This window comes from Macaca nemestrina, chromosome 10 (assembly GCF_043159975.1).
Source record: "Macaca nemestrina isolate mMacNem1 chromosome 10, mMacNem.hap1, whole genome shotgun sequence".
NCBI classification, from domain to species: Eukaryota; Metazoa; Chordata; class Mammalia; order Primates; family Cercopithecidae; genus Macaca; species Macaca nemestrina.
In genome coordinates this window covers 13,417,948-13,433,024 of record NC_092134.1, presented here as the reverse complement: position 1 = coordinate 13,433,024, position 15,077 = coordinate 13,417,948, and the positions used below count along the sequence as shown (strand labels likewise).

The 15,077-nt window shown below is 43.5% G+C and overlaps 1 protein-coding gene across 9 annotated transcripts in view; it reads right to left on the bottom strand.

The window, feature by feature from the left end:
- Positions 1–15,077, bottom strand: part of LOC105494878 (citron rho-interacting serine/threonine kinase) — a 195,409-nt gene that overhangs the window by 84,541 nt on the left and 95,791 nt on the right. For all 9 annotated transcript variants that reach the window (XM_011763857.2, XM_011763808.2, XM_011763815.2 and 6 more), the window contains exons 11-17: positions 13,854–13,959; positions 12,803–12,946; positions 11,417–11,536; positions 5,589–5,759; positions 5,284–5,334; positions 4,718–4,771; positions 1,338–1,478 (exon numbers count right to left, since the gene is read on the bottom strand). In XM_011763857.2, coding sequence (XP_011762159.2) covers positions 1,338–1,478; positions 4,718–4,771; positions 5,284–5,334; positions 5,589–5,759; positions 11,417–11,536; positions 12,803–12,946; positions 13,854–13,959 — 787 coding nt within the window. The remainder of the gene's footprint in view (positions 1–1,337; positions 1,479–4,717; positions 4,772–5,283; positions 5,335–5,588; positions 5,760–11,416; positions 11,537–12,802; positions 12,947–13,853; positions 13,960–15,077) is intronic.

Here is a 15,077-nt window from a genome sequence, read left to right as displayed (position 1 = left end):
ACACTAGCAGAAACACAGCAGTGGTCAAGAGCCAGTTTGGGCCCCAAGTGAAGCCTGGAATGGCTACAGCACAGCACGTGTTCAGGGGAAGGGCAGGTGAAAAGCAGAAAGGTCAAAGGTTGAGGGTTTCAGGTACCAGACTCAGGGGTACACCTGGGCATTATGGAACCCTGAAAGGTTTGGGATGGGGCAGGGAATTCTGAGAAATCTGGTTCTTGAGGTCCATGAATCTTTCACTGTGGGAACTAGCTGGAAGGAAGGAGAAGCTGGATGCAGATGGCCGAGAAATTATTAGATTTGCTCAGCTAAGAGGGGAGGGCTTAGACTACAAGGAAGGCTACAGAAATGGGAAGCAGGAGATGAACAGGAGATGTATGGTTGCATTTATAGGACGGAGGGACTCACTGAATAGCGGGGTCCAGAGAAAAGGAAAGGACACCAAGGTTTGAAGCCTGGAATGACCAGATGAATGATGGTGGCCCTGCCTGGCATGAGGAAAGTGAGAAGGGAAACCAAGCTTGCCGGGGAAGAGACTGAGTTCATTCTAAATCTGATGCACCATTCAGACACTCAGTTGGAATGTAGAGGAGCTGGGGGATATGCAGACAAATGTGGGTGAGGATGGCCCGAAAGAGACATGTACCAGGAGGTTCACACCAAGAATGTAACAGGGAAAAGCAAAAGACCCAGCAATAGGAGGAGGGTGAAATCAACTATGGCATGCCCCTTCTGTGGGACAAATACCAAGGGGCAGAGGAGGCAGATATGAGTAAAGGCGAAGAATCGCTTTTTATCCTGTATTCTTCTGTACTAAGTTTTTTACAATGAAAAGGCACTCATGTGGTTCTGGTAAAATTATACAAATGATTTCAACAACAACAACAACAACAACAAAGAATTTAAAGTAGAGAAGAGGCCCAAAAATATAGATCTGAGAGTCATTGACACGCAAGTAATAGGTGAAGTCTTGAAAATTAATATGCTATTAATATCACGGAGGGGAAAGACGAGGAAAAAACAGAGGGAAGAGAAAGAAAAACCCAGTGATGGAGCTTCGGTTAACCTATAAAAATAAAAATTGTCCCAGATTAGTGAGTAGGTCAGAGGAAAATAAACAGAAAGAAAAAGCTTCTATGAAGACATCTTTCTACTTGAAGCTGCTCTGACAAATCTTTCCCCGGGAGGAAATGATTCCCAGCCTCTCAGGTTTCAAAGGGATCTTCAGAAGGGAAAGCAGCTTGGTCAAACATAAGCAAGGGATGGTCTGGCAGTTTCTTTCCTTGGGCACAGCCAAAGGCCGAGGCCACTGGGGCCTGGGCTGGAGGTTCCCTGCTCACCTCGGCTTCCACCAGCTTCTTTCTAATGCCTTCAGAAGAATCCTCTCGGTTCTGCAGCTTCTCCAGCTCCCTCTCGGCTCGCTCCTTTGCCTGGCGGATATTCTGCAGCAGCTCGGTGGCCTCGGTGCTGGCTTTTACAGCCTAGGAAGAGAGGAGGAAAAGGAGATAAGTGGCCAAATTTATTCATGTAAAAAGATGGTGACAGTACATTCTGCACATGTATCCCAGAACTTAAAGTATCATCTAAAAAAAAAAAAAAAAAGATAGTCACAGTGTCCTAAATAAAAAAAGCAGGTAATACTGAGTTTACCATTTGTCAAAACAAACACACAATCATTTAATTCTGTATTTCATTATTCTAAGGTGCACATTTTTTAACATCACTGAATTTGAAATGCATCCTACAATTAAAATTGATGCATTTTTCTTTCTTGGGGTATGTAAGATAATGGTGTATCTGAAAATCATTATCATCTTCGATTCGATGCAAGATAGTGAATGGAAATAGAAAGATCTAAATGGACTGATCTACCCAGATATCAATGTATTTGCCTTGAAGCATTAATTTTCTCCTTATTTTAATTATCTCATTTGTTAATTTTTCTATGGGAAATATTGAGATACACTGGGTTAAAAATAAATATCTCATTCAAATGACTTCGCCTGTTTTTGCTGTTTTTATTGTTTGTTTGTTTTGGTTTTTTTTTTTTTTTTGAGACAGAGTTTTGCTCTTGTTGCCCAGGCTGGAGTACAATGGCGCAATCTCGGCTCGCCGCAACCTCCGCCTCCTGAGGTTCAAGTGATTCTCCTGCCTCAGCCTCCCAAGTAGCTAGGATTACAGGCATGCGCCACCACGTCCAGCTAATTTTGTATTTTTAGTAGAGACAGGGTTTCACCATGTTGGTCAGGCTGGTCTCGAACTCCTGACCTCAGGTGATCTACCCGCCTCAGCCTCCCAAAGTGCTGGGATTATAGGCGTGAGCCACCAGGCCTGGCCTGTTTTTGCTGTTTTTAAATGTGGCTACTGGAAAATTTTAAATTACATCTGTAAGTAATATTTGTGGCTCCCTCACACTTTGATTGGAGAGCACAGTTCTAGATGGAGACGTGCATCCTCTCACAAGCTTCTGGCTAAAGAGGGCCATGAGGGCTTTTATTAGAGAGCTCAAGAATAAGGAAGCAGGGGGCAAACAGTGGATAAGCAAAAAGCAGTATATCTATAAACTAGAATATGGGCCGGGCGCGGTGGCTCAAGCCTGTAATCCCAGCACTTTGGGAGGCCGAGATGGGCGGATCACGAGGTCAGGAGATCGAGACCATCCTGGCTAACACGGTGAAACCCCGTCTCTACTAAAAAATACAAAAAAAAAAAAAAAACTAGCCGGGCGCGGTGGCGGGCGCCTGTAGTCCCAGCTACTCCGGAGGCTGAGGCAGGAGAATGGCGTGAACCCGGGAGGCGAAGCTTGCAGTGAGCTGAGATCCGGCCACTGCACTCCAGCCTGGGCGGCAGAGCGAGACTCTGTCTCAAAAAAAAAAAAAAAAAAAAAAAAAACTAGAATATCATTCCACCTTAAGAAGAAAGGAAATTCTAATACATGCTACCACATGAATGCAACTTTAGGACATTATGCTAAATGAAATAAGCCAATCAAAAAAGGACAAACACTGTATGATTCCAGTTATATGAGGTACATAAAGTAGTCAAAATCATAGAAACAGAAAGTAGAAAGGTGGGGGGGATGAGAGGAATTCATATTTGGTGGTTATAGAGTTTCAGTGTAACAAGACAAAAACGTTCCAGAGATCCACTGCCCATAATGGTAATAAACTTAGCACAACTGAACTGTACACTTAAAAATGGTTAAGATGGTAATTTAACGTTATGTGGGTTTTTTACCACAATTTTTAAAAAGGAGGAGGAGGAGGAGCTCTATTAAAACAAGCCAGCAAACACATTCACAAACATTCTCAATGCCAAAGGTATGTTCCACAGCCACATTCATTCTGGCCCTTCCATTAAGCATTTCCAGTGTTCAACTAAAGGAAGGGCTTGAAAATTGCTCTTAAATGTTCTCACCACAAAAAACATAAGAAGAATGTGAGGTGATAGATCTGTCAGCTGGCTTGACTTAATCACTTCACAGTGTGTGTGTGTGTGTGTGTGTGTGTGTGTATACATCACATTGCATACCATAAGTTTATGCAATTATTATTTGCCAACTATACCTTAATGAAGCTAGGGGAAAAATTAATAAAAATTTTAAAAACAAGATAAAATGGTCAGGTACAGTGGTTCATGCCTGTAATCCCAGCATCTTGGGAAGCAATGGCAGGTGGATCACTTGAGTCCAGGTGTTTGAGACCAGCCTAGGCACCATGGCAAAATCCCATCTCTACAGAAAATACAGAAAATCAGCTGAGCATAGTGGTGCACACCTGTGGTCCCAGCTACTCTGGAGGCATAGGTGGGAGGATCAGCTGAGCCTGTGAAGTCAAGGCTGCAGTGAGCCATGATCATGCCCTGCACTCCAACCTGGGTGACAGAGTGAGACCCTGTCTCAAAAAAGTTAAATAAGTTGGCCAGGTGCAGTGGCTGGTGCCTATAATCCCAGCACTTTGGGAGGCCAAGGCACGCGATCACCTGAGGTCAGGAGTTCGAGACCAGCCTGACCAACATGGTGAAACCCTGTGTCTACTAAAAATACAAAAATTAGCAGGATGTGGTGGTGCATGCCTGTAATCCCAGCTATTCTGGGGGCTGAGGCAGGAGGATCCCTTGAACCCGGGAGGCAGAGGTTGCAGTGAGCCAAGATCGTACCACTGCACTCCAGCCTGGGCAACAGAGCAAGACTCGGTCTCAAAAAAATTTTTTTTACTTAAATAATTAAACAATTAAATAAAAGGAGGGCCATTAGCACAAACTTTGCAGGATGCTATAAACCAAACTCACGCCCCTTCCCAATCACGTGACAACCCCAAGGCTCCTCCAGTCTTCTGCAGGGCAGGCCTCCTGCTGGCAGAAAGCAGTCTGGGTGGGGAACTGCTTCTCTTACAAATGTGCATAAATGAGGTGCCAGGCCCCCTGAGGCGAGAGATGCAGGCCTCTTGGGTTCTGTCGTAGTATAATTAGAACTTTTACTTGAGAGTCTCACACAGCTTGGTTTTTAAAAATAAACACTGCTGACATGTCTCAAAAGGAAAAACTATATTCAGAACTCTGATATTTTCAGGTAATCGCTCACTCCCCCTTCATTTTCCTCAGTGCTGGGTGACTAATTCTGTTTCTTTCATCTTTCGTGCTCTGGGACAAGGCAAAGAAAGACGTTTGGAAAGGAGGTGGGGTGGGGGGGTAAGTTCCTGAAAAATCACCTCGGGCTTACCTTCTCCAGTTTCTCTTGGAGCTCCTGAATTTTGAGCTGCTGCTCAGCATTGATCTATAATTAAAATTCCAGGAAATAAAGCAAAAGGCAAATCAGCATTAACATCTTGCTACATTTATTGCAGTCCTATTCTCTTGAGGTTTCTATGGGGTCTTTTTCTTTGGGTTTCCAGAACCTACTAACAAAGAGGAAGAACAGTGGCCTCTCAGGGAAGACTTTGTCCCAGTGCAAAGCTCCATGTTGATGATGTACGTAGGACCAGCAACATACAAATGGCAAAAAGAGAAAGTCGCTCAGTGCTTTAAGACAATAACAATTTTCATGTATGTTTTACTAAGTGTCTGGGTTTGTTGCTGTGGGCAGGCATGACAAAAATGAGCTGCCTTTTACCTCTTTTAGAGCCATAGCTAAATGTTGTCACCCAAAGGTGGACTATCAAAATAAGCCTCGAAGAGAGGTCTCTATTCATTAAGAATACTCTTCATCAATGATGGGCCACTGATAACAACATGAAAAATGTTATCTACCCAAAATACTAATAGCAAAACCAATCATGGAAAGTATACCTTCTCCAGTTTCGCATATTCTCCCACTTCAGGCTTCCCTTGATCCTTAGCCTGTAATTAAAAAGATACAACATATTGGGAAATCTCAACAACCTAAAACTCGTGTAGACTACTTGGTCTCTGTGACCAAGATAATAATAGTAAATAAGAATGTTATCTTCTGTAAATAAAGACCAAGGGTTTTCCAAGGTATTCTACTATTTCTCAAACTAGGTTGTTTCTCATTAAACTAGGTTCTCCTTTTTCTTGCTAAGATCATGTATGATTTTACCCAAAAAGCACCCTCCTGGAGGGTGGCTGACTACCTTCAACAGTTTATGCTGACATTCTGTCGCTTTCCGCTTGAATTCTTCAGCAGCGAGCCGAGACTCTCTCAGCTCAGATTCGTAGAGATCACTCCGTCTTCTTGCTGAGACAAGGTCCTCTTCCAACTGATTCATCATTAACCTCATTTCTTCCACTTGAGCCTGGTACTCCTAAAGAGCAGGCAATGGAATAAAAGTGAACTTTAGAACTCTGAAAAGAATAGACAGGCAGTGAGGATGGACGAGTATTAACCACACAGGGAAGATGCACAGTGAAGAGAGATTGGCAAAAAAAGACCTGGCCAGGCAAGGTGGCTCACACCTGTAATCCCAAAACTTTGGGAGGCCAAGGTGGGTGGATCACCTGAGGTCAGGAGCTCAAAACCAGCCTGGTCAACATGGTGAAATCCTGTCTCTACTCAAAATATAAAAATTAGCTGGGTGTGCTGGTGCGGGCCTAAAGTCCCAGCTACTCAGCAGGCTGAGGCAGGAAAATCGCTTGAACCTGGGAGGCAGAGGTTGCAGTGAGCCGAGATCGCGCCACTGCACTCTAGCCTGGGTAACAGGGCAAGACTCCATCTCAAAAATTTAAAAAAATAAAAGAAAAAGAAAAAGAAAAGACCTACAGACCTAGAGACGAGGGGAGTAGAAAGATGGACCCAGAATGAGGCACCAAGTAGGCAAAGGCGAGAAGTGTGGGGTGAAGACGAGAAAGAAAAAAAATTAAACCTTAAAACTGTTTTGGCTGGGTGTGGTGGCTCATGCCTGTAATCTCAGCACTTAGGGAGGCTGAGGCGGGCAGATCACGGGGTCAGGAATTCGAGACCAGCATGGCCAACATGGTGATATCCGTCTCTACTAAAAATACAAAAATTAGCCGGGCATGGTGGTGGGTGCCTGTAATCCCAGCTACTCAGGAGGCTGAGGCAGGAGAATCGCTTGGACCCGGGAGGCAGAGGTTGCAGTGAGCTGAGATCACGCCACTGCACTCCAGCCTGGGTGACAGAGCAAGACTCTGTCTCAAAAGAAAAAACAAAAAACAAAAACAAAAACAAAACAAAAGACTGTTTCAATGTAGAGCATATGTCATTAATAAAACCACTGGGAACACACATGCAAATCACACCATACAATATGCACAGACCCTTAAGGCCTAACAGGAGAGCCGAAAGGGATGTTCTTTAAACAACAAGGATAAACCGCTTACATGTAGTTTTCCGCCAAGGGTAATCATTTATATAGATTTGTCCTTTAGAAGTCATGTGCTCCTAACACAAATTAGATATGGTACTAGTTTTCAAATTAACCTTTCAGACAGCACAAGAGGGTAATTGAAAATCTCAGTGGAAAGAATTCTGGAAGGTGAAACTCATCATGTCAGTTTCTCACCATTAATTTTTCTGGGCCCAAAACTGAATGATGACCGTAACATCGCTCCTGCAATGCAAGTCACCCTGAAATTTGGAAGAGTCACAAAACACTGGCTTCGGTCAAAATAACTTGTGAGAAAAATTCCAAGGAAAGAACTCTCCTGTTCCCTTGGGCAAACCCTTTAAGTGATCCAAACGGCCCAACCTTTTCCAAAATGCATTTCTAAAATCAAAACATTTACATTCAAGTTTCTCAGAACTGGGTTTACCAGAAGAAATGGCCAGTGATTTTGAAAACTTTTGGACAAAGTATAAAAACATTCTGTGTTAGCAAAAATCAAGGCTAAGTATAAGGATTATGAATGAGCACTTATGTAATCCAAGGTGACTTGTGGGGTGAGGACGAGAGAGATACAAAATGAAATGAACAAGGAATTGCATCAAGAAGTCTTTGAAAATCACAATATTCAGTAACATCTCTGAGATCCATTCTCCCAAGAAATAATTGGTGAGGAATATTTGAATATTTCTCCCAAGAAATAATCGATTGAGCAAGGATATTTTTTTAACTGATAAATTGTAATTTTTAAATAACAGGGTATAAAGGAAACCTTTTATCCTATTGTAGCAGGTGACCCCCCCCAGAGCATATTAAAGGGGAACTGCTGCTCTTATGAAAACTGGATGGTTTCCATGCAAGTACACCTCTCCCTATATTATCTGTAAAGGAGAAAGGAAAAAACAGCCCAAAATGGAACACGGGTCTCATTTCACTCTCTCCCACCCAAAAGCATATGTTACTGAAGGTCAGTCCTCAGAATCTTGGGGCACACAGGTTTCCTGGGTCATGCATACTAAGCAGGCAATGCTGGATTATATAACCAAATGTCTTTATAACCTGCTCCCAATTATCTAAACTCACAGGGCAGGCCGGGCACAGTGGTTCATGCCTGTAATCCCAGCACTTTGGGAGCCCAAGGTGGGCAGATCACTTGAGGTTAAGAATTCAAGACCAGCCTGGCCAACATGGTGAAACCCCATCTCTACAAAATATACAAAAATTAGCTGGTCATGATGGTGGGCGCCTGTAATCCCAGTTACTTGGAAGGCTGAGACAGGAGAATTGCTTGAACCTGGGAGGCAGAGGTTGCAGTGAGCTGAGATTATGCCACTGCCCTCCAGCCTGGGTGACAGAGCAAGACTCCATCTCAAATAAATAAATAAATTCACAGGGCAGAACATGAGCTGTAGGTGAAATGGAACATCGGTTTTTCTGGACCCCCTCAACCAGAGCCATATTATGGCTTTCATAGCTGTGAGCACTGAGCCTTCCTTGACTTCCTCCATAAAAATAAAAATTACATTTTACAATTGTGCTCTTATAAATACAAAAATATTAATATCATCTATGAAAACAGTGTCTTTGACCTAAGCCCAACTTTTTTCTTCTGATGAAAAAATTAAAACATGTTATGAGACCCTAAAAGTACAGTGGTCCCTAGCTACCATGGCTGCTAGAGCTAATGGGAAAGCCAGTCCTAGCTACAGGCGTCGACACCAAATCTTGAGTTTCTTTTGTCCTCAAGCTCCCTTTTCTTTCTTGAATTTATGTCGGCGAGAAGGGAATGTAAATTTTGTGTTTTGTCAAGAGCGAGGACAGAGTGTCTGTTCCTTCCCCCCCCAACATCTCTCTTCCCTGAGCTGTCAGCACGTAAGAGGGAGGAAGGCAGGAACCAGGCAACCACTCTGTCAGCTCTCCAAGCTCTCGGGGCACCCAGCCTGCTACAAGCATCAGAAGAGAATTCTAACTCATTTGTGGATCCTTTGATATTGTACTGGATACTTCAAGGAAATCCTGTAAATTTAGCAGCTAACCAAATCCCTGCTTCAGGAAAAACCTGAAAGGTGATCATCGGGTCTGTTTGCACGACCAGCTGAGAGATAGCTGTGGTATCTCAGGATGGGGAAACGCAGACAGGTTTCAAGGCCCACCTAACACAAGTCTTCTGAATGGAGCTTCAGAATTTTGTGGGGAGGAAGGATCAGGTATGATCCTATTCACGCAGAAACCCTGGAACACAAGTGACTTCTGTGTTACCCACACTTTTATTTCCTTTCCTGAGTAGAGGAGCAAGAAAGAAGCTGAAATTGCTAGTAATGATCTAGGAATCAAAATTTCCCATGAGACTTTGAGGTGTTTTTCTTTAAACCAAATCTAAATACTCTAGAGGGGGTAGCTAGGTGGAAGTAAAATATTTTTGAAAAAAATAAAGAGCCAGCCAGGTCCGGTGGCTCACGCCTGTAATCCCAGCACTTTGGGAGACCAAGGCGGGCAGATCACGAGATCAGGAGTTCAAGCGTGACCAACGTGGTAAAACTCCATCTCTACTAAAAATACAAAAATTAGCCGGGCGTGGTGGTGTGCACCTGTAGTCCCAGCTACTCAGGAGGCTGAGGCAGGAGAATCACTTGAACCCGGGAGATGGGGGCTGCAGTGAGCCGAAATCGCACCACTGCACTCCAGCCTCAGCGACAGAGCGAGACTCCATCTCAAAAAAAATAAAAATAAAGAGCCATATAGAAAATTAGATTTTTAAGAGAAAGATCAGGGATTAAATCCCAAGTCTGGAAAAAATCAATATGCCACAAACCAAATACTGAAAGTTTATTGCAAGCATTAAAAGCTTTCTCCTGGTCTGCAAACATCCTGCTCTCACAAAACTTACCAAAAGTCATAAAATAAATCCTTGTTCCCATGAAAAATCAAATCTGAAACCATGAAGTTTTCTTCCCCACAATGGAACTTTTAGCAGTCATTAAATCTAAGACTCCACATGCATGCCAGCTGTGGTAGGAATCATAAAAGGCATTTCTTTGAACTCGGCCACCAACATATACCTTTTCAAAATGTCCTGATAATTCCGTTTCTAAGGAATCTATGGACACCAGCTGCTCCCTCTGGTGGCCAAACACAGCTTTCATTTCCCCAGGATGTCACCAAAAGTAAATTTCCAGGTATGTTGAACTAATGGGAGAAAATGATTCCTACCTCTTGAACCTTTTAGGATGAAAACTATGTTGATAAAAGGAGCATGAGTCAACTGTCAAAGCAGATTTCTCAAAGCCCATGTGCAGCCTTCAAAACCTCTAAGACTGCATTATTCAGAGATCTGATAATCCTTTACAGGGTTTCCTTCCTATGCACATTTATTTATAATGTTTTTATCAAGCAACAGGATATTAATACCAATCACAACTTTAAAATATTCAGATGATAAATATATTATGCCAACAAAACTCCAAAGACAGTAATTCTTTTTTTAAAGAGTAATTAATGGATAGAGTTATTTGCAGGAGTTTCTTGCGTTAGCTCCAGCCAGATGGCTAAGTTTGTGCTACCCAGAGACAGAAATGTTCATTTCCATCAATGTTTCCATTAGATTTTCTGAAGTGAATGAGAGTTGCCTGGCAGCTGATAGTTCAGCTCTCCAATTGCTCATTGCCATCTCTTCATTAAAATCTCTATTTACGGTTTTTCAAAAGACACAAAAATCCATGCTAAAAAGGAAACAATGAGGCAATACGAAAATGAGCCATTTAGAAAGAAAACCCATTTAGAAAGAAAAAAAAAAGAGTGGGGTTTTTAAAGGTCTCGCTTTTCCTTTCTGAAAACACAGGGGACAGCTTTCTGCACTCAGATACGCAGTGTCAATCCTGACTCAACCAGAATGGTTCGAACTTCTCTCGTAGAATATTTCTTTCTACAAGTAAAACTATGAATTAGCCTGGCTTCGCTCAAAAACTTAAAGTGCATCTGAAAAGCTATGAAAACATTTAATTTTTTTAACCATCTAAAGCAGGGATTGGCAAACTTTTGCTGTAAAAAGAGACAGTAAGTAGTTTCAGCGTTGCAGGCCACGTGGTCTCCGTAACAACCACTCACCTCTGACTGTGTAGCCTGAAAGCAGCCAGGGCCAATATGTAAATTACCAAGCATGGCTGTGTTCCAAAAAAAAAAAAAAAACACTTTATTTATGGAGACTGAAATTTGAATTTCATATAAATTTCAAATGTCATGAAATATTGTTTTTCTTTTGATTTTTTTCCCAACTGTTTAAAAATGTAAACCCCATTCTTAGTTTGTGGGTCACAGAAAATAGGTGTTGGACCGGCTTTGCCCCACAGGCTGAAGTTTGCCCGCTCTTGCTCTAAACCTACATCTTTATTTTTAAAAGCGGACATTATGGGGTATCAGCTTCAAAAGGAGCTGGAACAAGCACTCTATGATGTATATAAATTATGAGAAACTTAAAGTTTCTGAATGACCTATATACCTGCCTCTCTTCCACTCTGCTCCTCTCTCCCTTTCTTCCTGTTTCTGTCTCAAACATGCCTCTCCTGAAATTAGAGGTCCGAGCGAGCCGAGATGCCGCTGTGCTCCCAGGCAAGCAGGCCTACCTGCTCTTTGATTTCTTGGAGCTTCCGGCTCTGCTCTCTGATATCATGGAGAAGCTGCAGTGCTTTGTCATCCTCCTGGGACACCTCCATCCGTGCTTGCTCCAAACTTCGCTTTAAGCTCTGCAGAAAGCAAAAATTTTAATAGGGATGCCCTGTGGATCCTGCTTTGTTTGAAAAGACTCATTAAGAGAGCTGCAAGCTGCTTCGCAGACACCAGGACACTTTCAAGTGACGGACCACAGTTGACAACTTCCAGTTCGTTGCCGATTCCGGTTTCCATCCTGTAAAACCCCTTGGTTCAAGAAACATCATCCCAACCTGGTGACCTTAGGGATCCAGCCGGAAACTGCATCAGCCTGTCTCCTGCCACCATCTACTGTCCTAGGAGATACTTACTTGCATGTTCAGAACTAAAACCTATTAAGACCCAGTAGCTATTACAATCACCATGTGGATGGCTACAAAGTGTTTTCTACAGTTATTTGTGGGCCCTGAAGTACATATGCCTCTTTCAAAGTAGCAATGACTTCATATCCTCTGCCCAGTTGTCATTTAAGACTCCAAGTGGTCTATTTCTACCTCCTGGCTTATTTTTCCTGGACACCTTTCATCCATAAGAATTCCTTAATGCTTCAATGGCACTGAAATCTATATCTGAAATACATAGCTGAATAACTTCACCCACCACTGAAAGGCAGCCAAGTCTGGAATGGAAACATAGCAGTTATTCTTAATCAGCCACGTTCTATAGATTTCCTCTCCCTTGTGAAAAAAACTTTAGAAATGTGTGATTCAACTTCTTAAGACTGTTTAATTGGGCACATTAAAAAAACACCTGAATGAAAAATTTAACAAGACAATGGAGAAGAAGACAGTCTACTCTTGTGAAGGAAAGAAAAAACGAAAGTCACATGGTAAATAATGACAGAGGGTTTGGGTTTTCAAGGCTATTTTCTTGTCGCTACACTGGTTCTGGCCAATGGAAAATCTGATGTCAGGAAGATTGAAAGTAAGTTTTCTTGTACATAGTTGGGAGTCTGGTTCTCAAGGCTGCTCATGTCAGACACAACGCAGACCAGAGAGGTTGGGATGGGAGATGTTAAGATCTTTTGCAACCCACGGCAAAGATGGATTACTCCCATCTCCAGACTCCATGGTACCAGCCGTCTACCTGCACTTTCTGCTGGAAATGAGTCCAATCTCATTTCCTGGGGACCTCACGCCTGGCTGTCACTACTCTGCAAAACATAGATCGTGCTTTTGTGCTCTCTCTCTACTCTCTGCCATTGGCTGTGATGTGCCTCATGGAGCCATCATGAAACAGGATGAGACACACACAACAAGAAGTGCCACCTCCAAGGGAAGGGGGCTTCAGGGAAGGCTCACACTGCATTCTGTGATGTAGGTAGCAAGGTCCTGCTCCAGGAGGGATCTCTGAGTCTCAGAGGCCTTCAGCTCCACCTCCTTCTGACTAAGCACAGCCTCCACCTCTGACACTCTCCGATGTAACCGGGTCATTTCCTGCTCCATCTGAAATAAACACATCGACAGGTTAAAAAGGCCCATGGAGGTTCGTTAGGAGCAATCACATCTCAAGTAGCCTCCGAAACCACCTGGTGGTCTGGGCTAAGGCTAATTCGCCAAAAGTTAAGTTGGGATGGAAATACCATTGTTTCTTCGCCCAGGAGCGCACAGTTCTTCGTTAAGGACAGTCACCAAATGCTAAGTCACTCCTCTCATTCAAGTCCCGGTTCACACTTGATCACTTCTCTAACCCAGTTAGCAAGGAAGCCACAATCATCATTTTTCACCTGTTTGCTTTTGTTTTTGTTTTGTTTTGCAGACGTCACTTTAATTTTATCCCAAATCCATCTTGATCCCCCCCCATCTCCTTGCAAAGATCTAGAGGACAAATCCAGGATAGGGCAAGGAGATATTTATTCGTCTGCACTCTTAGGAGTCCCAGGCAAGCAGTGACTTATTAGTTTCCAGAGCGTTGCCTCTGGGCAGGAACAGTGAATGTTAAGAGACGTTGAGCGTAATCAACACAGTGGCCGCAGTGACATTAGCAGGAGTTTTAAAAGACTAGGAAGAGAGACTTCGCATCACTCAAAGCAGATGGGATGTATCTCAGCCACAGGTGAGGACCCAGGCCACCTGCCGGAAGAAGCAGACATCTGGCTGGGTCATGCTGAGAAACGGGCCGTTTAAATCCAGGGCCTCCTCTGGTTTAGATTTAAAGGATCTACAGCAACGGCAAGGCCCGAATTCATCTCCCTCTGAGCTGCTGGAGGCACGACTTCAGCGAGGGCAGGAGCGCCTCACTCTCTACGGATCAGGCGGCTCAGAGCCAGCAGCGGCCCCGGGCGGATCCCTTGGCATATACTGACGGGAGGATCCTGGAGCAAAGAAGGAGGCCGGCTGCGGAAATAAATACCTTGTGACACTTGTCCTGAGAGTCTTGTAGCTCTTTGCTTTTGATGAGAAGTTTCTTTTCCATGGAGCTAGTCTTGGCAGGGGAGTCCAGACCCGACACAACAGACCTAGGTAGAGAAAAACCAACGTCAAGGGGGCCAGCAGGTGGGCCTAAGAAGCTGCATTAGGAAGCTGCAACATTTGTTTCATTTTACAAAAACATCTCATACTTTTGATGTTAGATCAAATAATGCCCCCTTCCCCTTTCCAAAGATGCCCATGTCCTAATCTCTGGAAGCTGTGAATATATTACCACACATGGCAAAGGGACTTTGCCGATGGGATTTAAGTTATGGATCTTGGGATGGAAAGATTCTTCTGGGATATTTGGATGGGTACAATGAAATCACAAGGATCCTTATAAGATGGAAGCAAGGATCGGAGTCACAGAGATCTGAAGATGTTACACCAACGGCTTTGAACACAGAGGAAGGGGCCACAAGCCAAGGAATGCAGGCAACCTCTAGAAGGTAGAAAAGGCAAGGAAACAGATTCTGCCCTAAAGCCTCCAGAGAGGGCAGCCTTGTCTATACTGATCTCAGCCCAGTAAAACTCATCACGGACTTTACTTTTTTGGAAACAGGGTCGTGTTCTGTTGCCCAGGCTGGAGTGCAGTGGTACGATCTCAGCTCACTGCAACCTCCACCTCCTGGGTTCAAGCGATTCTCCTGCCTCAGTCTCCTGAGGAGCTGAGATTACAGGCGCTCACAACCATGCCTGGTTAATTTTTGTATTTTCAGTAGAGACGGGGTTTCATCATGTTGGCTAGGCTGCTCTGGAACTTCTGACCTCAAGTGATCCTGCCACCTCGGCCTCCCAAAGTGCTGAGATTACAGGCTTCAGCCACCACGCCTGACCTCATCTTAGACTTCTGACCTCCAGAACTGTAAAATAATAAATGTGTGTTGTTTTAAGCCACTAAGTTTGTGGTCATTTGTTACAGTGGCCACAGAAACTCACACACCTATTGGACACTGGCTGCATACCTGGTTCTGTCTAAATGCTAGATATATTTGAACTCTTTGTTTTTGTTTTTGTTTTTGTTTTCCTTCACTGACAGATATATTTGAACTCTTTACTCCCCACAGCAACTCTATGAGGCAGATATGATTTATTATCCTCATTTTATATGAGGAAATTGGGGCCCAGAGAGGTTACGTAAACTGCCAGTTGATAAATAGTTTCT